The sequence below is a fragment of the Scyliorhinus canicula genome, chromosome 5, assembly GCF_902713615.1.
Source record: "Scyliorhinus canicula chromosome 5, sScyCan1.1, whole genome shotgun sequence".
Taxonomy (NCBI): Eukaryota; Metazoa; Chordata; class Chondrichthyes; order Carcharhiniformes; family Scyliorhinidae; genus Scyliorhinus; species Scyliorhinus canicula.
The window spans coordinates 228,188,350-228,215,954 of record NC_052150.1 but is presented as its reverse complement, the minus strand read 5'-3'; the positions used below and the strand labels follow the sequence as shown (position 1 = coordinate 228,215,954).

General features: G+C 44.5%; 2 protein-coding genes across 3 annotated transcripts in view; one reads left to right on the top strand and one right to left on the bottom strand.

Moving 5' to 3' along the window:
- Positions 1–27,605, top strand: part of bop1 (BOP1 ribosomal biogenesis factor) — a 169,312-nt gene that overhangs the window by 70,701 nt on the left and 71,006 nt on the right. The window lies entirely within an intron of this gene.
- On the bottom strand, positions 845–27,457 carry scxa (scleraxis bHLH transcription factor a). Of its 2 annotated transcripts, XM_038798703.1 has the most exons (3): positions 27,263–27,457; positions 18,929–19,397; positions 855–1,402 (listed from the first exon to the last, which is right to left on the bottom strand). In XM_038798703.1, exons 2-3 carry the CDS (start codon positions 19,358–19,360, stop codon positions 1,364–1,366), a joined length of 471 nt encoding a protein of 156 aa, XP_038654631.1. In that variant the 5' UTR covers positions 19,361–19,397; positions 27,263–27,457; the 3' UTR covers positions 855–1,363. The 2 variants fall into 2 exon arrangements, with proteins under 2 accessions (XP_038654630.1, XP_038654631.1); XM_038798702.1 differs by lacking the exon at positions 27,263–27,457 and having other exon boundaries at positions 845–1,402; positions 18,929–19,672.

The window sequence follows — 27,605 nt, the reverse complement described above, 5'->3', positions numbered from 1 at the left end:
TTAGGGAGTATGTGAATGTCCTTGAAGGAGTGCAGAGAAGATTTACCAGAGGGATTGAGTTATAAGGTTAGGAAGGAAAAGCTGTGATTATTCTCCTTGGAGCAAGGGCGATTGAGGGAAGATTGACAGAGGGGCACAAGATTATAACCAGTTTGGATAAGGAAGGCAGGAAAAAAATGTTCCGAGTAGTTGTCTGTAAGCATTTTGGGGGGGGGGCAACTAAGTGTTGGGCAAGTGATGTAGGGGAACTAGAAGGTAGAAGATTTTTACACATCAGGTGTAATGCCGTGGAACCCACTGCCCGTGAGGGTGATGGAAGCAGAAATAATTATTTCAAAATGAGCATTCGAGGGAAATTAACTTGCAGCGACCAAGGAGATTGATTGGGAGTGTGGAACTGACTACTGCCTTAATGGCCTTGTGGCCTCCTTCTGTGCTGTAAATCACTCAGAAGGTTCAATCCTGAAACATTGACAGCTGAAGACTGAACAGAATTCATTGCATGATGGAAATACTGAGTAACTCTTGAAATTCCAGACTTGGTGGACTGCTCACTTCATCTAGAGCGAGGAACCCTCGAGTTAATAGGTTGTTTAACAGCATGAAATAATATTGAGAGGGGGGAAGGTGAGTAGGGACAGAAGACTAGGTTTCTTCAGTCAGCCACGTTTGATGGACTAGGACTATGTATGGAGTAAGGGCAGCAGCTTCCGTTGCATCAAGGTATTTACAGCCATGTCACGGTCATCACAGATTTAGCGGGATTTGAACTCATCATCTCTGGCTCTCTAATGCAACACTGAAATCATGAATACGCCCCAAATAAACCACAGGACACAAAGCATGGAGTGTTGAGATTTTTATTTTATGTACAAAATTGATTTTTTATATTACATATTTATTACATGACGAACCAGCACGTGATGGAAGTTAATCATGTAATGAAAGTTCTTTCTCAATGCTTGAAGCCACTTTTTGTAGTTTTGTCATATTTTGGTTTGGAATGTCCTCCCTGATGCCAGCCTTCAGCAGCAGTTCAGCTGTGTCACCCAGTATGGCTGTATGCTGGCATCTTTATTTTGCAAAGGAGCAAGTTGGAAACTCATGTGTGTATCTGGAGTCTTCGCTCTGACTCCAATGTTCATTTCTCTCTCTCTTAAAATAGAAACTGAGTGGAGCCCAGCACGGCCCAGGTGTCGAGGTCTTGTGTTCACCGTTTGTCCTCCTGCAGATATTTAGCTTTGTCCTCAACATGTTGTTATTTATTTTCTTTCTCTTCCTGCGGGCGCAGTGTCAATCGCTGCTCCCTTCTGAGCCTGCCGCCAACTCGCAAAGTCCGTGGGCGGGGTTGCTGACATATTTGTTAACTTCGAATCGTGCTCTTTCTGTCTCGGTCTTTGTTCTATGGAAAGAAAGGAGATGGATTTGAGTTTGTTTCATTTAGGAGTAAATGAGACTGTACCGTCTCGCACGACTTCTCAGCTCTACCGTCTCGCACGACTTCTCGGCTCTACCGTCTCGCACGACTTCTCAGCTCTACCGTCTTGCACTACTTCTCAGCTCTACTGTCTCGCGCTACTTCTCAGCTCTACCGTCTCGCACTACTTCTCAGCTCTACCGTCTCGCACTACTTCTCAGCTCTACCGTCTCGCACTACTTCTCAGCTCTACCGTCTCGCACTACTAAGTCCATTGACCTTGGACTGAATTCTCTAGTCACCGGGTGGACACGGTCAGAGAATCTCTCCCGTGTGGTCCCTTCTCTCTCCACCGAGAGAGACCTGCTGAGATTGCCCAGTATTTTCTGCTTTTATCTCTAAAACTTGGTTGGTGGTGCAGTTTGATATGGTGAAAGCAGTCGGATCTGTGTGGTGGAAGGGATACTGCTAGGCTCTTGTGCGGAGAGAATAGAAGTTTCTCCCGGGAGTTGTGATTCTAACCGCTCCCAGTCAGGTGCTCTGTGTTGGTTATTTGTCTATGCTGAGAATTGAAATCCAGCTCCCCTCACCTGCCCCATTGTAGTCGTCATGCCTCCACCCAAAGTGACTTACATGTGAGGTGTGTCTGGTGTATTCAGATTGGTTGGATCTGCCGACATGCAGGGGATATGGTGCAGCAGCTGCTGTAACTGCATCTGGATTTGAGCAATGCCTGGAGTTGAAGCATTGGCTCCCACTGCAGACTGGTTTTTTACAGATCCTGTACTCTATCTGTCCTACCCATTGTCCTCAAAACTCCCCACTTGCTTTTTGTTCCAGGTTTCAATGTTTTTCAACTTCTCCCCACCGCCTGCACCTTGATTGAGAGGTTTGACAGCTCAGGAAGCTGAGGCTGGAAAAACCACACAGTGAAAACTCCTATCGCACCTCTTCAGCTTTCAGACATATGTGATGCGTTAGTTTGATTTGTGGCTGCCCAGAAGAATGGGGCTGGAAACTTTTTTTTTGCTCGTGCTGAGACTCGGGAGAACTTAATTGAAAAACAAGAGCCTCTCATTTCATTCCTCCCCCACTCTTACTGAGGTGTAATTTGGTTGGACTAAGTTAGATACTCCAGCCCAACCGGTTCCCAATTCTGCTGCTGATCGGAGTGGCCCTAATCCCTCACTAACTTGGGGCTGATTAATGAGTACACTGTTACCGTGTGGTGACTCTCTGCATGAGTTCCTGAACCTGGGCCTGCAATGTGCACCGATGCCCAATGGAATGGAAGCCAAAGTCTGAAGCTTTCCCACCATGAAGGGAAGTCAAATGATCTCTGGGACTGGCTCTACTCTTGCCCCTGGGGAGACCAGTGGGACAGACTTTTTTTAAATTCACTTTTCGAATGTGGGTGTTGCTGGTTAGGCCAGAATTTATTGCCCATTTCTAATGCACTTGAGAAGGTGAGCTGCCTTCTTGAACCACTGCAGTCCATGTGGTGCAGGTAAGTCCATCCATAACAATGGATGCACTGTGGGCCAGCATGGTAGCTGTTTCACAGTTCCAGGGTCCCAGGTTCGATTCCTGGCTTCGGCCACGCGGCTTGGGTCACTGTCTGTGCGGAGTCTGCACGTTCTCCCGTGTCTGCGTGGGTTTCCTCCGGGTGCTCCAGTTTCCTCCCACAGTCCAAAGATGCGCAGGTTAGGTGGATTGGCCATGATAAATTGTCCTCGGTGTCCAAAAAAAGTTAGGTTGGGTTACGGGGATAGGGTGCAGGTGTGGGCTTAAGTCGGTGCTCTTTCCAAGAGCCGTGCGGACTCCATGGGCCGAATGGCCTCCTTCTGCACTATAAATTCTATGATAACAGGTGCCTGACATGTTTGCAACATACTTTTATTGAGGCAGCCTGTCATCAGGACATTGTTATGGAAGATTCGGATTGAAAGCCTATTTGCCTGTCAGCCGCACAACATTCGTGTCACTTTATTAAGACTGACGCTGCCCTTTCTCATAGGACTCTCCAGCCTCCAGTTATTAATATTCTCTGTATTACAAAGCAATGCGTTGGGGAGGTCCTAGTAATGATATATTAATAGTAATCTTCATTGTGACAAGTAGGCTTACATTAATGAAGTTACTGTGAAAAGCCCCTAATCGCCACATTCCGGCACCTGTTTGGGTACACAGAGGGAGAATTCTGAATGTCCAATTCACCTAATCGCATGTATTTCGGGACTTGTGAGAGGAAACCGGAGCACCCGGAGGAAACCCACGCAGACAATGGGAGAACGTACAGACCGCACAGACAGTGACCAAAACCGGGAATTGAACCTGGGACCCTGGTGCTGCGAAGCAACAGTGCTACCCATTGTACGATAAACACCTCCGTATCAGGAGCAGCCTTTCTGCTTTTTTATTTCATACCTAACTCTACAGGAAGGTTTTTTTACACTGATGGGTTGCAAATAATACTTAAATAGCAGACTCCGGGGCACTGTAAATGCGATCTTAACGATTAACAAATTGTTTATTGCACTTTAAGAGCAATACAGTTAATTTCTCAGGAAATGCAGTGACTGCCATCGTGTAGTTAACTGTGACAATCATTTTTCATCAGCATTGTCCCACCAACAGCAGTCAGCTAATTGACCAATGCATCTGTTTCTGATGGAGTTGTTTGAGGGAGTCATGTTGTACAGCGCACCAAAGGACTCCTCGGGGAATGCCGTGGAATCTTTTAAATCTACCCCCAGGGCAGAGTTTAATCACTCGCCTGAAATCCACTGCCTCAGTTCAGCACCAGGTGAGTCTGACTGAATTGTGCCCTAGATTGGGACATGAATCCACAATCCCAAGGAAGCATGCTAGCGATTGAGGCTAACTGATGGGGACAATGGTGGATGGACTGAGTTAGATGTGTTGACTGATTTGGGGTGGAGGAGTCAGAATCCTGCACTGCAACAGTGGTATCTCTGTTAGCTTGTCCGATTGCTCACAATGGCCAAAATGGAGCATTTGTATCTGAGACGCACAGTTTCATTCACAATAATAATAATCATTATTCGTTTCACAAGTAGGTTTACATTAACACTGCAATGAAGGTACTGTGAAAATCCCCTAGTCGTCACATTCCGGCGCCTGTTCGGGTACAGAGGGAGAATTCAGAATGTCCAAATCACCTAACAAGCAAGTCTTTTGCGACTTGTGGGAGGAAACCGGAGCACCCAGAGGAAACCCATGCAGACACGGGGAGAACGTGCGGACTCCGCATAGCCAGTGACCCAAGCCAGGAATTGAACCCAGTCCCTGGCGCTGTGAAGTAGCAGTGCTAGCAACTGTGCCGTCCTAAGACGATGTCAAATTTCAATTGATCACAACAGTTTATACTACAAGAGTAGAGTGCAAGTTGACGCTTGCTGAGGAGTTGCCATAGAGAAAGCAGTAGGGAACTAGTGACTCCCCAAGCTCCCAGGTAATTCAAAAAGGTGCACGACTTGAACATGTTCCTTTTGTTTGCAGAGAGCAAGGCCCTGTGTCCCTTTTCTCCTGGAGAATAAATTGTTGTGATCGTTTGATATTTTGCATTCTTGTGTTTGTCCAAATGAATACAAGATGATGAGCTTCAGCAACATGTCTCTCTTTTCAGCAATATTCAAGTTCTGTTTATGCCAATATTCAGTTCGGCACTGGAGTTAGCCTAAATTGTGTGCTTCATTGGCTGAGAGGGGCTTGCCTCAAGTGCTGCTGAAGTGGGGGAGTGATGAAGAGAAATCTGTTTTCCAAAAATCCATTTTCTAAAATTGAGACCTACCTAAATATCTTAGACATGTATGGCACAATGAACAGAATCCAGTTCTTTGGTTTCCTCACACCAAGCAGCATCATTATAGAATAACACCTTGCGTCCATCTCTCACCACTGGAAGCCTGCCTGTTAAGTGTACTTGAACTTCTGATTAAAATTCAACACTATTTTGTAAGTTTTTCAAAAGTCTGTTCCACTTGAGTGTGCGCCAGCTTTATCTTGCGTGTCTCAGTGAAGCCTTTGTGCTGCCGAGCTGCTTCTAACCGCCTGTGTGTCTCTGTTGTGTCTGATCATAGAATTTACAGTGCATAAGGAGGCCATTTGGCCCATCGAGTCAGCACCGGCTCTTGGAAAGCGCACCCTACTTAAGCCCACACTTGCACCCTTTCCCATAACCCATCAACCCTACCTAACCTAAGGGCAATTTTTGCATGGCCAATCTACCTAACCTGCACATCTTTGGACTGTGGGAGGAAACCGGAGCATCCGGAGGAAACCCACGGAGACACGGGGAAAACGTGCAGACTCTGCACAGACAGTGACCCAAGCCGAGAATTGAACCTAGGACCCTGGAGCTGTGAAGCAACTGTGCTAACCACTGTGCCACCATGCCGTCAGATATACAATGTAAAATAGATTTATCTTTTCTCTCAATTTAAAAAACTACACAGGCTGAAAATGTGTACATTCAGTTCCAGTGAGTGGTGTTTGCATGGGCAAGAATGAAGATCACTGTGGCACTTGTGCCCTCACTTATACCCTCACTTGTTGCCCTTATCAATTGCTGCCTTCGCTCTTGATTGCGCTTCACACTTTCCTATAATTTAACTCATTTTGTTTCTAGTCTCGTGGTACCACAGTGCAGTTTTTTTTCAAGCAATACATTTGGTGGAAAATTACTAAATGTAATAATGAACTCCCAATAACAAACCCCGATATAATATTGAGAATATTTGTAAGATTTGCCACAGATTTTAGGACAGTGGTGGCCCATCAGGGTTCTGAGTGCGGCCCCCTGAGGCATTTTATTGACAATTGCCCACGTGTAGGGGTGTCACATTCTGCTGACTTCTGTCCATACCGGTTTCCCCCCCTACCGGTATGACTGAAGTGATACATGCCTAAAGTGAGGGCGAGTGAAGTGATGTGCATGCTGATTGCTCACAACATTGACTGTGAGATCTGTACACTCCCTCTGTGTCCAAAGTATAAATATTCCTTTTGATTTTACAATTTGAAGTTGTTGATAAATTCTATTCATATATATATATATTCATATATAATTAATAAGCATTTTCTATAACTTATGAAATATTCAGATTAAATGTATTTAATCTTATTTATGGGGTCCTGGTCAGTGAACAAGCCTGATTTCAATCCTGTGGCCCACTGAGATGAAGGAGGGTCACTCATGCGGCCCACTCACTAGCCTAGGTTGCCAATCACTGTATTCGGATATCTTTATCTTTCACTGAATGATGTACACACGTCTGGAACAGGTTTTTATCTCGACTACGTAAAAAATCCTGGATTGGTCTTTGAACCCTGAAAGAAATTCTATGTATTCATGTAGGAACTCCTCAGCATTGCCCTTTTTCTGATTCACTGCAGTCCATATAGTGAAGGCCATGTTACTTTTGTGGAGGTTTGGTGCAACAGAACGACTTGCTCAGGCAAGTTGAGAGTTAATCGCAGCACAAAGCAAAATACTGTAATTACTGGAAATCTGAATTTAAAAAAAAATAAAATTGAAGTGTCCAATTCTTTTTTTTTTCCAGTGAAGGGGCAGTTTAGCGTGGCCAATCCACCTACCCTGCTTTGACAAAGGCTAGGACTCGAAACGTTAGCTCTTTTCTCTCCTTACAGATGCTGCCAGACCTGTTGAGATTTTCCAGTATTTTCTCTTTTGGTTTCAGATTCCAGCATCCGCAGTAATTTGCTTTTACCCTGCACATCATGTGGGTTGTGGGGTGAGACCCACGCAGACACCAGGGAGAATGTGCAAACTCCACACGGACAGTGACCCAGAGCTGGGATTGAACTCAGGTCCTCGATGCCGTGAGGCAGCAGGGCTAACGACTGCGCCACCGTGCCAATCTGGAAATCTGAGACAAAAGCAGAGAGTGCAGAAAAAAGTCGGCAGGTCAGGCTGCATCCATGAAGAGACATTGCAAGTTGATGACTCTTCATCAGAACGAAGGACCATTGACCTGAAACATTTACCCTTGTTTTTCCCTCCATTGATGCTGCCTGACCTGAGTATTTCCAGCACTTTTTGTTTTATTCAAGAGTTAGCCATGCTGGTGCGGGTAGAGAGGCTTGTGTAAGCCCAGACCACATAAGGACAGTTAGCTTCCTTCTCTGAAACACCTTAGAGAACCAGTTGGAGTTTTGTGACAAATGGTGTAAGATCGGCATCTCGTTTCTACATTTTTCTTTAGAAACTGCATTTCAAATTCTCAGACTGTCACTTTGAGCTTGATTAATAGTCCAGTAAAAACCATTGCACCACTGTACCCGTCTCAATGAGATCTGTTTAATTTAATATATCCATCATTGAAATATGTTACTGTATCCGTCTCAATGAGATGTGTTTAATTTAATATATCCAACATTGAAATATGTTACTGTATTCTTGCTGCTGGGATTTGAACTGGGAGAATGGGAGCAGAGTGAGTATGTCTTCAGCCAGCTGGTATATCAGCCTCCCCAGTGGAGGCCTGAGGCCTTCTGCCACTCTGTTTTGTAATTTGTATATTTTGCATTTTTATGCTCTGCTTTGCTCATGGTTTTAAGCCTGGAATGGATATTTCCAAGTCATTTGACTTGCTTCTGGTTAGTAAACATTATCCAGGAGAGATTATTGTGAAAAGCAGCTGATCTCGCTGTTAATCAGATCACGTCACCTCATGAACCAGGTGAGGTGCAAGCTAAGGATTGCAGCTGTATAGAACCTTAGTTAGGCCACATTTGGAGTATAGTGTTCAATTCTGGTCGCCACACTACCAGAAGGATGTGGAGGCTTTAGAGAGGGTGCAGAAGAGATTTACCAGATGTTGCCTGGTATGGAGGGCATTAGCTATGAGGAGAGGTTGAATAAACTCGGTTTGTTCCCACTGGAACGACGGAGGTTGAGGGGCAACCTGATAGAGGTCGACAAAATTATGAGGGGCATAAACAGAGTGGATAGTCAGAGGCTTTTCCCCAGGGTAAAGGGGTCAATTACTAGGGGGCATAGGTTTAAGGTGCGAGGGGCAAGGTTTAGAGGAGATGTACGAGGCAATTGTTTTACACAGAGTGTAGTGGGTGCCTGGAGCTCGCTGCTGGAGGAGGTGGTGGAAGCAGGGACGATAGTGACATTTAAGGGGTGTCTTGACAAATACATGAATAGGATGGGAATAGAGGGATACGGACCCAGGAAGTGTAGAAGATTTTAGTTTAGACGGGCAGCATGGTCGGCACGGGCTTGGAGGGCCGAAGGGCCTGTTCCTGTGCTGTACTTTTCTTTGTTCTTTGTTTTTGTTGTTATTACCCTCAAGCTGAAGGTGGGAATAGTCGAGGAATCCTGTCCATCTTAAAATAGATCCAAGTTTGAATTTTTTGGAAGGGTATGGGGGGTTTCTGGGTTCTCTTGCATTATTCTGTAGCACAGCACCGAGATGTTGGAGAGGAGGATGCTGCTGAAGGTGGGGAAGAGAATGACCAGCTATAATGACAGCCTACTACATTACAATGCACACAGTGGATTACATTCTAAGAAGTGTGTGTGTTTAGTGACTGTCTATTAAATATGCAAGAGTTTGCCAGGTCAATCCTTTGCCCCACACTATTCAAAGCTTGAGCTGCAAAGTGGATCTTGGAGAACTGAAGTAATAATAATGGACTCAGTCAACAGCATTGTATCTGCTCCTGTTTCAGTTTGAGAAATGGCCTTGGAAGTCCATCAGTTTACAGCTCAGGAGAGGAGGAGGCCATTTGCCCCATTGCGCCTTTTTTCTTTATCCGTTCATGGGACGTGGGTGTCGGCAGCTGTGCCAGCATTTATTACCCATCCCTAATTGCCGTTTAAGGGGCAGTTTATGGGGCAGCCAACCACATTGCTGTGGATCTGAAGTCACATGTAGGCCAGACCAGGTAAGGACAGCAGATTTCCTTCCCTCAAGGACATCAATGAAACAGATGGGTTTTTACGACAATCGACAATGGTTTTATGGTCACCATTAGACTTTTAATTCCAGATATGTTTGAATTCAAATTTCACAATCTGCAGTGGTGGGATTCGAACTTGGGTCCCCAGAGCATTACCCTGGGTCAAAAGAGAAGATGCTGGAAAATCTCAGCAGGTCTGGCAGCATCTGTAGGGAGCGAAAAGAGCTAACATTTTGGGTCCGATGACTCTTTGTCAAAGCTAACAGACAGAGAAAGTGGGAAATATTTATACTGTGGAGTGAGAATGAAAGATGAGTCATAGCCATAGAAACCCAGGGAAACCAAGTGCGAATGGCCACAGAAACCAAGGGGAAAGAGTGTTAATGGCAGTCCCCAGAAAGAACAAAAGATGTGAAAGGTCAAACAGCAGAGAAACTAACATCAGAGGGTGAACTGTAGATGTGGGGGGAGGGGAAGGGGGAAGCAAAGAAGAGAAAGGTGAAGGAAAGGTGGATAAGATTGGGCGGGGGGGGGGGGGGGAATTAAATGTATATTAAGAAAGAAATGGTAAAGACAGTTAAAATGAAATGAAAACAAATGGGACAAAGTGGGGTAGAGCTGATCATCTGAAGTTGTTGAATTCGATGTTCAGGCCGGAAGGCTGTAGCTTGCCTAACTGGAAGATGAAATGTTGTTCCTCCAGTTTATGTGCGCTTGACTGGAACATTGCAGCAGGCCAAGAACAGACATGTGGGCATGGGAGCAGTCTTTTGTTAATATGGCAAGCAACAGGAAGGTCAGGGTCCTGAATGCGCACAGACCGAAGAACATAGAACACACAGTGCAGAAGGAGGCCATTCGGCTCATCAAGTCTGCACAGACCCACTTAGGCCCTCACTTCCACCCTATCCCTGTAACCCAATAACCCCATCTAACCTTTTTGGTCACTAAGGGCAATTTATCATGGCCAATTCACCTAACCTGCACGTCTTTGGACTGTGGGAGGTAACCGGAGCACCCGGAGGAAACCCATGCGCACACGGGGAGAACGTGCAGACTCCACACAGACAGTGACTCAAGCCGGGAATCGAACTTGGGACCTGGTGCTATGAAGCCACAGTGCTAATCACTTGTGCTACCGTGCTGCCCAAAAGATGCTCAGCAAAGCGATCACCCAGTCTGCGTTTGGTCTCTCTGCTATAGAGGAGACCACATTGGGAGCAGCGAATGCAGTAGACCAAATTGGAAGAGATCCAAGTGAAACGCTGCTGAACCTGGAAGGAGTGTTTTGGGTCTGGGTGTTTTTATCCAGCATTACCATGGGTCTCAGGTTAACTAGTCCAGTGACATACCACTATGTCACCGCCTCCCCTAATGTTGCCTATTCTCTATATCAGCCCAAAATTAATAAATATTGCCCTTTCGTACTGGTCTTGTATCTCTCTTTGCTTCAAACATTTATCCAACCTACCTTTAAAACCGCCAATGTTCTTTGCCTCAACCACAATCTGAAAGTTCTCCGAATATCTGACCATTTTAAATTACTGTCTCCCAAAGCAGAGGAAGCTATCTTTCCTTGTGCAACATTTTCAAGCCTTCTCTGAAATCTCCTCTTGCCTTTGTGGAACAAGTCCTGATTTTTTAAAATGAAGTAACAGGGTTGATGATAATGTGGTTGATGTGGTGCACATGGAGTTGCAACAAAAATGTTTTCTGACAAAGTGCTACATAACAGACTTGCCAGCAAAATTGAAACCAGTGGAATAAAAGGGACAACAGTGGCAGCATGGCTACAAAGTTAACTGAGTGGTAAATGTTTGTTTTTGGACCAGTGGAAGGTAAATAATGTGATTTCCCCAGACCACTGTTTTTCCTGACATGTATTAATGAGCTAGATTTAAACTTGGGTGCACAGCAAGCTTTTTCAAAGTAGAGATCGGGTGGGTTGCGGGTGTAAAAAGAGTCACGGCACACCTTGCTGGGTACGATCAGCAGGATGGCCAACCGAGAAAGTGCCACACAAATGGCTTTTGTGAGCGAAGATGCGAGCGAATGCATGGCCCAGGAGTGAGAAGCAGAGGGGACCGGCCGGCTGACAGACATCCCAACAGCAAGCCAGATGGTTAGCTGGAATTTAGAACCATCACATGGAAAAGACTGAAGCCGAGTAAAGGAGGGACATCTGATCATCACCTATCGATCCGATTCTTCACTGAGCTGAGTCTTTCAATCAACTAATCTTAAATCAACTAGCTTTGCAGAATCACCCACCAAGAGACTCCATCCCCATTTCTATAGATACACACACACACACTTTCTTTCTCTCTCTCTCTCTCTCTCTCTCTCTCTCTCTCTCTCTCTCTCTCTATCTCTCTCTAAATATATATATATATATATATATATCTTGCATCGTAAGTGAAAAAATTCTTGATGTCAACCCTAAATGTCGTTCCCTTGGCCGCAGAAAAATACTTTTCACTGTACTTCGGTACATGACAATAAATATCAATCAGTGAAAACCAGCCATGTCAAGTTTAAACCTGTATCCCGTTGACATTTTTAAAATTTGGAGTAGCCAAATAGTTTTTTCAATTAAGGGGCAATTTAGCGTGGCCAATCCACCTAACCTGCACATCTTTGGGTTGTGGGGGTGCAACCCACGCAGACACGGGGAGAATGTGCAAACTCCACACGGACAGTGACCCAGGGCCGGGATTCGAACCCGGGTCCTCAGCGCCGTCGGCAGCAATGCTAACCACTATGCCACCGTGCTGCCCCTTTGACTTACTCTTACAGTGATGTTCTAGATTCATCTTTCCCAAACCTTTATTTGCATATTTCAGCTCCTGCAAGATTATCTTTAAGATTAAGATCAATTAAACCTGCATGTTTGTAGTCCTTCCTTTCTGTTAGTCGTGGCTCGGTGGGTAACAAGCTTGTATCTACATCAGAAAGACGATTGTGGATTCACCTCCACATCTAGGCTAACACCCCAATGTAGGACTGCAGTGTGCTACCTTGTTAGGAATGCTGTTTTCCGGATACAATGGGTGGGATTTTGCAGCTGCACCCACCCAGCAACTGGATATTCCCGCCACGGTCAACGGACCTTTACGTGTTCCCCATCTCGTCCGCGGCAATCTTGCGGGCGTAGCCGAAAGATCCAGCCCCAAGTTAAATGGAGACTCTGCCTTGCATGTGGATGTAAAATATTCCATGGGACTACATTGAATAAGAGCAGGGAGTTATCCCTGATATCCTAACTAACATTTATCCCTCAATCTGTTGATTATCTAGTCTTTATCACATTGCATTTTTCAGGAATTTGCTGTGCATAAACAGACATTACAGCAGTGAGTGTTAGCAAAATGCAAATCTTAGTATTTCCATAATTCAAACATTGAAATCAACCTCGTGGCTCCCATCTGCACTTTGAATATCTCTCCACCTTCATAGAGTCATAGAGTTTTACAGCACAGAAAGAGGCCCTTCAGTCCATAGTGTCTATGCCGGCCAACAAGTGGGCCCTGAAGGTCAGTCAGTTGGCAAAAGTGGGTCCCAGGAAAATAAGGTTGAAAAATACTGGTGTACAGGACACAATGAAAATTTGCACGTGACAAACTTGGAAGTGTTGCAAACAAAAGAATGATATAGGCAGGCTAGTGGAATGGGCAGACAAGTAGAAGGTAAAAGTTAACAAGTTAACACTGAAGAATGAAATAATTAATTTTGACAGGAAGAGTGAGAAGAGACGATGTAAAACAAAGGGGACAATTCCAAAGGAGGTCTGGGAACAGAAAGACCTGGACGTATACGCACACACATCCTTGAAAGTGAAAGGGCAGGTTGAGAATGTGGTTAATACGGCAAACGGGATCCTGGGCAATCCAGATAGAATCACAAGAGTACAAAAGTAATGAAGTTATGGTGAACTTATATAAAATACATTTTTGGCCTCACCTAGAAGGGTGTATCCAATTCTGGACACCACACTTCTGGAAGAATGTCTGTGGAGACAATACATGAAAAGATTTGTGAGAATGATTCCAGGGATAAGGGACTTCAGTTACGTGGATAGATTGAAGAAGCAGGGGTTGTTCTCCTTTGAGAAGAGAATGTTGAGAGGAGATTTGATAATGGTGTTTAAAATCATCTAAGCAGATTAGAAGGCTAGAAATAGTTCCAATTCGTCTCAGGAATTCAGAAGCAGATTCAAAAGTGATGAGGTGCAAAATCTCTGCACAGCGAGTGGTTAGGAAATGGATTGCACAGCCTGATGAAGGCAGACTTGAATGTGGCTTTCAAAAATAAATTGTGAGGTTGCCCTGAAAGGGTAGGGACTGGAACTAGATGGGTCGCTCTTACAGAGAGCTAGCATGCACAACGGACCCGTGCTCTAACCATCGTGATTCACTCGCAGGATAGGAGATTCTGGGCAAGACTGGTTGGAGTTGGACAGGCTGGGCTGCTGGGAATTTGAGATGGATTATAATGGACCAAGTTACAGCTCAATAATATTGAGTGTGACTAAAAAAAGAGCTGCTTTATTTTGACTGGTGTAGATTCCTCTCCCTGCTCGATTCCCGATTGATGTATTTGAGGCAGTGATGGTGGAGAAGGCTTAGGGATTTGCTGCTTCTGTATGAGCAGATTGCTGGAAGGTTACATTGAATAAACAATAGATTTGCCCTTATACAGTGTCTTTCACAGCCATTGACCATCTTAAACCTGACAGGGTGAGGTTACATCCATTACTTTGGTGGAGGAGGGATTCTGATCCTGTGTTTGTATTCAGATGTGAGAATGATGTGTGTGAGGTAGTTCGGGGTAAATAATGAAGGGTATTTCATTCAATGCCGCACGAAAGACTTGTGAGCAATGTCATAGCTCATGGAATAAAAGAGACACGGACAAAACATCTGAATAAGTTTTGTTTTAGCTTGTTTTGCTTTGATAAAGGGTCATCTGGACTCAAAGCGTTGGCTCTTTTCTCTCCCTACAGATACTGCCAGACCTGCTTTGATTTTCCAGCATTTTCTTTTTGGGTTGGGGACACGGATACACAACTGGCTAAGTGACAGGAGACAGTAATGGTTAATAGATGTTGCTCCAACTGGAGGAAGTTGTGTAGTGTGGTTTCCCCAGGATCAGTGTTGGGACCCTTATTCTTCCTGATACATATTAATGACCTGACGTTAGTGTACATGGCGCAATTTCAAAATTTGCAGATGATACAAAACTTGGGAGGTTTTGTGAACTGTGAGCAGAATGGTGCCGAACTTCAGAAGGATGTAGACGAGTTGGTGGATAGGTGGCAAATGAAGTTCACGTTTTGGCAGGAAGAACATGGAAAGACAATATAAAACTAAAGGGTACAATTCTAAAGGGGGTGCAGGAGCAGAGGGTCCAAATGTGCACAAGCCATTGAAGGTGGCAGGACAGGTGCAACAGTTAATAAAGCAAATAGTACCCTGGTTATTACTAATAGAGGCAGAGGACTGAGCAGTTATGTTGAACTTGAGTAAGACACTAGTTCAGTCTCAGCTGTAGTATTGTGGTGCAGTTCTGTGTGCTTTGGAAGCATTGGAAAGGATTTAGAAAATATTCTTGAGAATGGTCCCTGGGATGAGGAACTTCAGTTATGAAGGCATTAGAGAATTTAGGACTGTTCTACTTGGAGAAGAGGAGGCTGAGAGGAGATCTGATTGAGGTATTCGAAATCATGAGGGGTCTGGACACAGTAGTCCCATTAGCAAAAGAATCGAGAACGAGCAGCCACAGGTTTAAAATAAAAAGGGGCAAAAGCGATATGAGAAAAACCACAAAGCGAGTGGTTAAGGTCTAGAATGCCCCAGACTAAAACAAAACATATTCAGATGTTTTGTTCATCTGTCAACAACTTCTGACATTTCGAATGGGTTTTTGGGCTGGAACGTGTTCAGAAGAATAAAATTGATTATCAGGTGTTGTCATCGTGAAAGGTCTGATTGGGGAAATGGTGTAGGGCGTATTGATCAGGTGACACTGTCGAGGCTGGTGGCAGAGACCATTACTCCACAGTGGGCACTGAGTTAAGGCCATAACCAGCCACAATCTACTGTTAATCTAATGATTAACTAATTTGTGGAAATGGTGGGGCGGGTGAATAACAAGGTCTGACTGCTTGGGTGCAAACTAAATCCCAAAGTGTGCCTCAGAAGGTGTCCTCCACAGTGTAACGCGTAGTTACACTAATTGCTTCAATTAATGAGCAGCATTGTTGCTGGGTTGTTCAGAGGTAGGGACAGGTTGTATTAAATATAAATCTCACCTAATCCAATACGTTTCAAATGGGCGTGATGCACCATAAATCACTCCTCCACCGTGAGAATTAAAAATGCTCTCGCCTCTCTCAAAACTGAGTTTGGAAATAGCGATCTGTACAAACGTCTTTGAGCTCCAGAATCACCCAAAAATCCCCACCCCTCAGACTGACCTTTTGTACCTGATTTCTCCCATTGCACCATCACTGACAGTATTCTTCGCCATTTGGTTCTCACTATAGTTCCGACATTAGATTCCCACTCCCTCTGCATTCTGCATGTCTATCTCCTGCTCCTCCATTTATAACCCATGCTAAAACCTCCACCTCTTTGTCATCCTTCCTGATTTCTACCACGTATGTGTGTTTGTTTTATGTGTAAGTAAATCGATTGCAGGGTGATTGTAACAGTTTATAGTGAAGGGGCCTGAAGAGTCCTTTTCTAACACATGCTGACTGATTCCAGGAACGTTGATGCAATTCATGGCCTGGAGTAGTATCCATGCTTTTGGGCTTTTAGTTTTCAGACGGTGGACGAGTGAGTGGGTACTGAGAGTGAATCCGAATCTTGTCAGTGATCTCACAGCGCCGTACCCAACGGGTAACAAACAGCACTGTCTACAATCATAGAGTGAATCCGAATCATGTCAGTGATCTCACAGCGCCGTACCCAGTGGGTAACAAACCGCACTGTCTACAATCATAGAGTGAATCCGAATCATGTCAGTGATCTCACAGCGCCGTACCCAGTGGGTAACAAACAGCACTGTCTGCAATCATAGAGTGAATCCGAATCATGTCAGTGATCTCACAGCGCCGTACCCAGTGGGTAACAAACCGCACTGTCTACAATCATAGAGTGAATCCGAATCATGTCAGTGATCTCACAGCGCCGTACCCAGTGGGTAACAAACAGCACTGTCTACAATCATAGAGTGAATCCGAATCATGTCAGTGATCTCACAACGCCGTACCCAACGGGTAACAAACAGCACTGTCTACAATCATAGAGTGAATCCGAATCATGTCAGTGATCTCACAACGCCGTACCCAACGGGTAACAAACAGCACTGTCTACAATCATAGAGTGAATCATGGATTCCTTCAGCACAGAAGGAGGCCAACCACTTATCGTGCATCTGCCGACACTTTGAAAGCGCTATTTAATTTGTCACACACCTTGGCCTTTCCACATAGCCTACCATTTTTCCATATTTATCCAATTCCCTTCGGAAAGTTATCATAGAATCTGCCTACAGGCTGCACATTCCAGATCATTACTCCCGGAGAGATTTATCAAATTCGGCACACAGCTTCAAACCCCCTGCATGACAGAGTCAGGTTCCCTGTCTTTACATCAGCATCCGGCAAACATGTTGCTGTGCAATGCAAAATTGGAATATCTGGCCCATAAAACATATCTCGTATGTGTGCCCGCACCAAATCTCTTCCACTTTGTGTCACTGTAGATCTATCTACGTCTAATTGATGGCTTCTGAATGTAATGTTGGGAGTGTGAGACCTGGTGGATCATTCGTATTGAAGATTGGCTCGTTAAACAGGCCCCGACCGACACTACATAGGGGTTTGCTGGCTCTGTGTTTGAATAATCGTTTAGACACAGTTATCCAGCTGTCTTTCTCAAGTACAGGGATTCAACTCAGCAGATGTCATGGTGGCAATAGCCCCCTTTTGCCCACCCAGTTTATGTCTGCAGGGAAGGGTTTAGAGTAAAATTCTCCTTTGTGAAACTCAAGCTCTCATCTGGTTAAACAGCACTTGAATGCAAATCCACCTCTAATTTTAATTGGGTAATAACCTTCAAAATACTAGTGAGTTTCATTTGAGAGCAACATGCATTTCAGCGCTCCTTTCACGTCCGCAGGGAACCCCCCAAGCACTTCACAACCAATTAATTACTTTAGAAGTGCAGTCACTTCTAGCCATATTATTTGTTTTGTAGACAAATGCATCGGCCAAATGGGGCACAGCAAGACCCTGTAAACAGCAAATACAATAACTGAGCAGTTAATCTGTGTTTGATGTTGCTTGAGGGATAAATTTCAACCAGGGCATCAGGACAAATCCCCGTTCCCCTTTCAATAGTACCTTGGGATACTTTACATCCACCTAAAGCAGACGGATGGGCCATGGGTTCAACCCTTCATCCAAAAAGTGTCAGTTGTGAGGCGCAGCTCTGAGCAGAGGGGAGGATGTTGTGTCTTGTTGAGTTTAAGATGGCGGTGGGTTGTTATGATGTGTTTTTGAGGATGGTTGAGCAGTGATGGCTGCCCCTGTTTGCTGGTGTGGTGTCTTCCTGCTGTGTGTGATGTATCTGGTATTGACATTGTATTGTTTGAACATTTCCTATCCTTTTGATGCGCGCATCAAATGAGATTGTGCATCTTTCTCAATTGCAAGGGACTGCTGGAAGATTTTGTGTTTATTTGAAGATCGAAGCACTTTTGAGGAGCACAACAATAAAATAGGACTTAATTTGGTGCATCAGCTATGAAAACAAAATTGAAGAAAGACATCTTAATTATTTAATAATGTTTTTTTGCAAATTAGCCATATTATCTGTTAGTTTTGAGTCTTTCTAAACCATGAGCAGGCAGGTGGGTTGAAAGGAGTGAATATTAATACTTTTAGTTAGCCTAGTGACGCATTGAAACATAACCCATATTTCACGTAATGAATTGCTTGGCTCAGCAGTGTATCTTACTAAATCACAGTTAGCGCAATGAATTTAGCGTGAATTAAATTCTTGTGTAGCACTGTTTTGTGATGAACTGTAAAAGAATTGTGGAATCTAGAACAATTCAAGAAGTTGGTTTGCCTATTTCATAAGCAACCAAACCGCATTCACTATGTAGGTTACTATCATTTAGGAAATTGAGGGGGTGGGGGTGATTACTTGGGTTGCAGGAAGATGCGATTTAAATTATTTGCAATAGGGTAAGGAAGGATAAGCTTTGTTAGGTTATTCAGAGATTTGGTTGAGAGAGAACCTAAAGTTTTGTGACTGTGGTTATTTGGGAATGCGCCCATTAGAGACATGGACTCTTCAGTAGTTCGCGGATTGAGGATGTTACGTATTTGGAAAAATAAATACAGCGCTGGCCTGTAGTCTAAAAGTTGCCTCACACATTGTCTGTGCCCAGTCCTACCCAAACGAATGATACCTGGCTGCAGGCTAGACTGGAGCTGACAGCTTTCACATAGGCAAGCGTGTTAGGAAAGTTACTACCTACCATTCTCCTCTGGTTGCTCAGACAGAAGGTGCAGATCTGTTTGGGCTGGTTGCTCTCTGTCTCGGTGACCCTGCTGCTAGGGTAGTAGCTGGACGTGCTCGTGTGACAGGGTTGTCCATCGCCAGCCTCTCCCAGCAGCAACACGTTGCCCAGGTGCGAGATGTAACTGGAAGCCAAGCGCAGGGTCTCTATTTTGGATAGTTTCCTGTCGGCAGGTTCGGTGGGAATGAGGGTCCTGAGCGCTGTGAATGCCGTGTTGACGCTGTTGGTCCTGTCTCTCTCCCTGGCATTTGCGGCTTGTCTCTGTCTAATGACTCCAGGCACCCTGGCTTTCCTCTTCCTCTTTCCTCCTGCACCATAAGGTCCCAGACTGAAGGATGTCTCCGAACCTGAGCTCTCACTGTCGAGTTCTTCATCTCCTTCTGACAGCATGCTGATCTCCGGGTAGAGGCAGCGGCTAGGGACAGATCTTAGCATGGCAAAAGACATTTGTGCACAGATGGGAATTAGTTCACCCAGCGCGTCTCCCTTCACGTTTTCCCCTTTAATTTTTATTTCCCCTCGAAACCCAGAGGACGAGATCCAATAAAATAAGTTTCAGCAATTCATACTGAGGACACCCGTGTTCTCCTCTCCCTTCCTCTTCCCACCAAGATAATTGTCTTTCACCCCTGATCTCTATCTTGCACTTTGTTTTGTCACTGCCTGCCTCTGCCTATGCCTCTTACCTTTCCCCTCTCTCTCTCTCTCTCTCACTCCCTCTCTCTCTCTCTCTCCCTCTGTATCTTTCTCTGCCTCTCTTCAAGTGTTTCAGGCTTTGCTGAGATCAGGTTTTTATAACCAGGAGGCGGGACCCAGTTGGAGGGCGTTCTACGGAGACCTCTGAAATACTTCTTTTATTTTAACCCTTTCCCAGGGCTTCCCTCAGCCCTGGGGCATTTCACGTGCATCTGTAATCACAGACTCAGTTGGGGATGTGATAAAACAGCATCGCCTGCCCAAATTACAGCCGGCAAATTTGCTTCAGATCAATTCCCCCCTGTAAAAACATTAGTTAGTGGTTTAAAAACATACATTTATTCAAAGAATTTTAAACCATAGTACCAGGCAAACTAACTTTGTAAACTGGTACTGTTTTTTGTCTCTCATGCCAACTTCTTGCTCACTCACAATATTCTTCCATCCATCCTAGTGTCCCTCTCCTGCTCAGTCTCTGTCCCTTTTAATATCCCACCTGATCTCTTTCTTCCCCCTCACTCCCTGCACCCTCTAATATCCCACTCGGTCTCATCCTACTCTCTCCTGCACTCTTTTTAAGATCCTTGTGGTACTGACCCTAACTCACTTGTGTCTGCCATTTACCACCAAGATCATCTTGGTGCCCTGTTCATTGTATGCAGTGGCTGAGTTGAAATGATGAGCAGGTTAAATGGAAACAGTGTTGACCCATATATCACTGAGTGGCTCTGATGTCATGTGCTAGGAGGTTTCCCCATGCTTTCCAGCCTATTCACAATGTGATGCTAGCTCTCTCTCTCTCTCTCTCTCTCTCTCGGCCTGACAGATTTTGCTCAGCATAGCATTAGTTTGGAGCAGTTCAGTTGGGACATATAGAAGCCATATTGATTCAGAATTTTATTTATTTCATTGGACTTGGGCATTATTGGCAAGTCCAGCATTTGTTGCTCATCCTGAATTGCCCCTGAACTGAGTGACCATTTTAGAGGGCAGTTAAGAGTTGACATTGAATGGTAGAGCAGGCTTGAGGGCCGAGTGGCCTATCCTTATTCCTAATTTGTATATTGTATTTGTTGCTCCCTTTTACTGATGATTTAATGCAGCAATCCTGATGACTGCAACACAAAAACGTTGATAGCTATGTCTTTTTGTTTCAACAGTACCAAACTGGGATTACTTTTATTTAAATGTATTCTTTCATGGGTTGTGGAAGTTACTGGTAGGGCATTTCTTGCCCACCCTAAATTGCCCTTGAACTGAGTGGCTCACTCAACCATTTAGAGGGCATTTGAGAGTGGGCCACATTGCTGTAGATCTGGAGTCACATGTAGGCCAGACCTAAGTAAGGACAGCGGATTTCCTTCCCGAAAGAAGATGAGTTAACCAGTTGGATTTCTGCAACAATCTATGATGGTTTCATGTCCACCATTACTGACTAACTGATTTCTGAGATTAGCTTTATATTCCAGATTTATTAATTGAATTTAAATTCCACCAGCTGCCATGGTGGGATTTGAACCCACATCCCCAGAGTGTTTGGGCGGCATGGTGGCACAATGGTTAGCACTGCTGCCTCACAGTACCAGGGACCTGAGTTTGATTCCGGTCTTGGGTCACTGTCTGTGTGGAGTTTGCGCATTCTCTCCGTGTCTGCGTGGGTTTCCTCCGGGTGCTCCGGTTTCCTCCCACAGTCCAAAGATGTGCAGGTTAGGTGGATTGCCATGGTCAGTGCACAGGGTTCTGGGGATAGTGTGGGGGGAAATGGCCTAGGTAGAGTGCACTTTCAGAGGGTCGGTGCAGACTTGATGGGCTGAATGGCCCTCTTCTGCACTTGTAGAGATTCTATGGCTTGGGCCACTGGTCCAGTGACTTTTTATTTTTAAAACAAATGCTCAGTTGAAAATGTTTGTTGAAGTTTCTGACTCTGAGTGTTCCCCTCCCTGCTATGCTGCCTCCGTTCAGACCCCTCAGCTACCATCCCGTAATATTTTCACAAAAGCATGTGGCTCATCCATGACGTGGTTCAGTGGCCAGCTGCATTCCAGGTTCAGTCATTGTGGGACAAACCAGTGGCAGGGGGTCCTATAGCTTGACCCAGCACCTTGAGTTAGATATCCGTGCAATTGACCAGAGTTCCCACAGAAAATGGCAATGTGGTGACCTCTGCCCTTGTTTGAACTTCAAATGAACATTGACTGGGGTTCGCTGCATTTAGCCCCTTGGCCAAAACGCCTGCAGTCACTTTCTATTGAGGCTTACAAGTTAAAAGAATAACAGACTGAGCTGTACAAGAAAGCACCGAGGTTAGTCCTAACGAAGAGTTGGCAGTATGAGATAATAGAGGTAATGGTCAAGGGGAGATAGAGGAAATGGTGCTCGCGCTCTGTCAGGTTCTAACATGAAAAACTAGTTTGTTCCCACTCTGATAATCAAGTTACCTGATGGTAGTGGGCGATCTGATCCGGGGTAATTGGGGATCCTGAGAGAGATGGTCGGGGGAGTAAGGAAATCGGTAATAGGGCTGCTTTCACGTTGAAATTGCTAAACAATGGAGACTTCACATCTGGGAAAGTCATTGGAATATATGAAACGGTAAGTGCATTCGGAATGATATCCACAGTGGGAGCTGGACAGTATGGAGCTGTCTCTCTTTTTTTAACATTTTCACATCAGAACAGCATGATACTATTCAGTGGCTGTCTGTCGGTTCTTCAAAAAAAGTATATATTTTTAAAAAATCCCTCTAACCTCTGCACTTCATTTTAAGTGACCTTTCGAGAAAGTTCCGTAAGCTGACCTGACCTGAGATAGTGTGTTTGAAGGACCAGGTTCCGGTGGTGTATTGCAGACTCTGCTCAGCACCTGTTCCTCTCCGATTCACCATAGTTCCCCTTGGGGACTTAATGTTTAAAGAGGCCCAAGAGGCTGAGATGTAGACTTTCTTCCTCTAAAGCTCAGTTTTCACATTTGATCTCCTGATTTATGTCTTCCTTGTCCGTCTTTATCTTCACTCCCAAATCTCTTGTTTATCCCTATTCAGGATTAATTGTTGCAACAGTGTTCACAAGAATTTTAGCAGCTAGTGTAATAGTGCTGTCATGAACCTGTAATTTTGGGTGTGTGTGGCACTCACCACATGCCCACTTGAAGTGTGTGAAATTCTCAGCAACACACATTGCACCCTTGAAATCCTCTTCACTGGAAGTAATCTGGGTCACTGTGTTGGAATGACTTTAGCCGGCTCGGGGACAGTGCTTTTGCCTCTGAGTCAGAAAGTCATGGTGTTTTACTTTGCGAGTAGCAGCAACTGCACTTCAAACCTAATTTGTATTGGGCTGCCTTAGCTCATATTTCCTGCCTGCCTCTTGGCAATATATATAGCAAACGCACCAATGCCACTGACCGCTAAGCTGCATCTTGCCTGCCTCCACTTGGAAAGTGTGTTGAGTTGCATAGCTGCCTTTACAGCCAAGTATTCCTGACAATTGTGAAAGGGAAGCTTCTTTCTAGATTTGATTGTCATAAAAGGAGTCCTCCAGATTGTAAGAATTTGGCTGCCACTGTTATCTGTCAAACGGATACTGTCAGGCATGCAGCAACTGGAGCGTGAGAGATCATGCCAATCTGCTGAAAGTGTTTTGAGAACTGACTTGTGCTGCCAGTATACCGAATGCACGATGATGGTGCCACCATATATTGAAAAAACACTGCGCAAAAAGAGAAAACGGTTGAGAAGTATTTGGTGCATTGCTAGGTTTTTAACTTGTCCCATCTTTGGAATAGGAGAACCCTTATTTCCCCAACACGATGCTCAATGAAATGAAAATGAAAATCGCTTATTGTCATGAGTAGGCTTCAATGAAGTTACTGTGAAAAGCCCTTAGTCGCCACATTCCGGCGCCTGTCCGGGGAGGCTGGTACGGGAATCGAACCGTGCTGCTGGCCTGCCTTGGTCTGTTTTAAAAGCCAGCGATTTAGCCCAGTGAGCTAAACCAGCCCCTAAGGGTACAGAAAGCCAGTCACCCCATAAAACTCGCCCCTCAGTATCCTGACTCTCCCACTTTACTGACCAACTTTAACCCTCCAAATATTTTCTCTACTTGCCTACGCTGCCACGTATTGAATAATTAAACTGATTGCTCACTAAACTGTACATATTTCCTCTTCTCCGTTTTCCTGATGTATTTGATGACAGTCCGGGTTTTAGCCTTTTAAAACCATTTAATATTTCAAGTATCACACAAATCCCTCGCCTTGCTGCATCTAGAAGTTCATCGTTTTTCCAAAAATATATTTTATTCATAAAATCTCTAAAAATTTGATCCAAGTCATTTTAAATTGGGGCTGGTTTAGCACACTGGGCTCAATCGCTGGCTTTGAAAGCAGACCAAGGCAGGCCAGCAGCACGGTTCAATTCCCGTACCAGCCTCCCCGGACAGGCGCCGGAATGTGGCGACTATGGGTTTTACACAGTAACTTCATTTGAAGCCTACTTGTGACAATAAGCGATTTTCATTTCATTTCATACAGGAAGTGCAATAATATTCAACTTTTCTCGGGGCAGCACGGTGGCTCAGTGGTTAGCATTGCTGCCTCACGGTGCCGGGGTCCCAGGTTCGATCCCGGCTCTGGGTCACTGTCCGTGTGGAGTTTGCACATTCTCTCTGTGTTTGCGTGGGTTTCACCTCCACAACCCAAAGATCTGCAGGCTAGGTGGATTGGCCACGCTAAATTGCCCCTTAAATTGGAAAGAAATTAATTTTACATTTAAAAAAAAATGTAAAAAAACATTCAACTTTTCTCCCTGGAGCATGTTGCACTCTGATGTGCCTCAATACAGTTGCAGTCCACATGATATTTACTGGATCCAATCATTGTCAAGCTTGTCTCCTGAGGTGTCCAACAAAGTTACTAGCCTTCAATGCACCAAAGCTTCAGTTTATCAAATCTCTCCTTGTTACTCTTGTTCAGGCTACTTGGCATCAGTCCTCTTCCCTGTGTCCAAGCCAATGCTTATGTCCTTTTATTAAGCACACTGTTGGTGTAATCTTATAGACTAGTATTCCATGGTTCCCAACTTGAAAGTGTGGTGTCATCCACTTGTCCCTGACAAGTCTATGCGATTATTTCATGCCTGTCATGGTATGTGATTTCAACAAAACTGCCTCATTACACAAATATCCAAGTTATTTCTCCAGCCTGTCCTCACTCCCATTGCATCATTGTGCTCATTGATTGATTACCCCTTTTAAAATATTAACAGTGAGCCTTCGAAACAAGGAACACCACAGTTCCTTCATGATCTGCAATGTTCAGTCACCTTCTTTTCTGGCTTCTTTAACACTCTGTATATATGGTCAGGTGAGGGGTGCTGAGGCTCATGTCCCCAAGTTGCCAAATACCTCTGAGGCACTGATTGAAGAAGGCTCTCCCAACCTGGACAATATGTTGCTGCAATGTCACTTGTAGGAAGTTAACATCAGAGAAAGAGACCATTCAGTTCACTGTATCTGTACAGTAGTTTTGTGAGAGCAATCCTAGACTAATGCTGCTGCTTTCCCCATAGCCCTATATCTTCTTCATCTTTGAAATATTTACTCTGCCTCGACCATAGTGGCAAGGCATCTCATGTTTTAACAGCCTTCTGGGTAAAGATGTTTGCTTTAACTCTCTGTGATATTTTAGTGACAGTTTTAAATTGATAGCTGTTGTCATCAGCTGGCCAGTACGAGGATGCATTTCCCTCCATTGATGATCAAATCCTTTCATAAAATACAAACTTTTTTTATCATCAAATTGCTCTAACTCCCTCTCTAACTACACTTTCACAAATAGAATTCAGGAAGAGCGTACTGGTGTTTGTTTAAAATCTTCAACTATACTCAGCTCAGGGGTCCTCTTGGCACCTTTTTAAAATCCCTTTTACCTTTTATGCTTCTCCTAATTCTTTCCCCCGTAGACCTTTCTCTGCTTTGTTTTCTTTCCATTGAAATTGCCCTGCCCGTCCATTTTGATGACGTCTCCTCAACATATCAGCATTATTTATTCAGCATTGTAAAAGCGCCTTGTTTTTCTGTAGCATGATACTTTACAGAAGCGCTTCTCAGCTACCATTACTCGGTCCACTCCTCCCTCTCCTTTCCCCTTTCGAATCCAGTATTTCTGCGCTGCTGTCGCTGCCACTGACCCACTAGATTATCTGAGTTTAATCCCTTTGCTTTACCAGATTGCAGCTGCAGGGAGTAATCTCCTGAACTTCTGCTCAGCAGTTGTTGGGAGTGGGAAAGTTTTGCCATGTCTGAAACTTTCTCCTGCTACTGAAACTCCCTTCTGTTTTTGTGCGATGCCTTTTGAGTGTGTGTGTGTTTGAGGCTCTCTCGCACGCGGCCTGTAGTAATCACAAGTGCAGATGTTAAGTGAAGTTAAACCAATATTATTTCTTTAGTGCTTAGCGCAGAGAAAACTGTGGCTAATCATGGGGCCTTCTGGCGATGATTGTGCTTTTCCTCTGTGCTGATGTAAATTTAAGCACCGGGTGAACAATTGTGATAGTGGGAGAGTTACGGAGAAATTAAATCATAGTGGGTTTGTGAAGGTTTGGAAGGGGTTGTGGGTGAAGATTTCCCTCTATTTCTAATAGTTGTATAATCGTCCGGCTTGGCTGTACTCAATGTGTCAGTGCCTTGGAAATCCAGTTTCGGATATACCCCCTTCATGTTCTGATAACTTTGTGCTTGTGTATATTTATATTGTAGCTTTGTTACAAATACTCTTTTATACAGAGAAAGGACGCCCATCATTAACCATGAGCCTGAAATTTATGAGCAGTTGCAATTGCGCTTTGACAGTAGGAATTTTCCAATAACTGCAGCTAACTGGATATGCCTTCCCTGGCCACTTTATTTTGCACCATTTCTGAATTGTGTCCAGGGCTGATCCAGGAGAGAAGCCAGAAATTTTCACAGCAACTTTTCCTGCAGTTATGAAGAAATGCCTCTGGTTACAAAATATCCCGGAATGCAAGGACCTGTATTGAGTCGCTGCTGTTTTCTATCTCCCACCTCTTTCTCCAGAGTAAAACTTCATTTCTCTGGGAGGGAGATATTATACTGCTCTGTAAATTAACTTTGAATTTATTTGGGGGGGGGGGGCAGTGGTCAACGCTGCTGCCTCATGGCACCGTGGACCCGGGTGAGATCCCGTCGAGTAGGTGGATTGGCCACACTAAATTGTGCCTTAATTGGGAAAAAAGAATTGGGCACTTTAAATTTTTTTTAAAATTTAATTTAAAAAAAAAACTGAATTTATTGAGTAGTTTGTTGATTTTGTAGTAAATATTGCATAGAGAAAAGGTTCTGCCAGTCTGACCCAGTGTTGCAGACGGTCTGGCCTATTCCCGTGCCCATTTTCTTACTGTGCACTGTCTGGGGTAATAGATGACGTTTTTGAGGTTATTCATGAAGTCCCCACCTTCTCAACTTTGCCCCTCGCCTGAGGTGCGGCGTTCCTCAGGTTAAATTACCACCAGTCAGCTCTCCCCCCTCAAAAGGGGAAAGCAGTCTACGCTCATCTGGGACTGTCGCGACTTTACCTTACCTTAATGACGTTTTAATAATCCTCCTCTGTTTGTTGTTTGTGGTACTAGATTAAAGCATTGGCTGCTTGGCAGAGTTTTCTTCCTCTTTCCACAGTTCACTCCATCTCGGAGTTAAAGCCATTCTGGAAATTTGCCACTATTTTTGTTTGAAATGAAGGATGACATGAAGTCTCAGGCGATCATTGTGGGTGTTACTGGCACGCTGGCTTTGCTTCTTTCCCTTCACCGTTTCGTTCCTGTATATTCCAGGATTTGCCTCTCCTCTCTGGCTCTCACTGTCTCCCTGGCAGCTTGTAGCCCAGTCAGATGATTCACAAGTGACATCTTCTGATTTACAGAAGC

Excerpts from the sequence above, each read along its gene's own strand:
- scxa (XM_038798702.1), bottom strand. The coding sequence starts at position 19,417 with ATGTCTTTTGCCATGCTAAGATCTGTCCCTAGCCGCTGCCTCTACCCG. Across the intron at positions 1,403-18,928 it reads TGAGCAACCAGAGGAGAATG|AACAAAGACCGAGACAGAAA; the intron begins GTAGGTAGTAAC and ends TTCTTTCCATAG.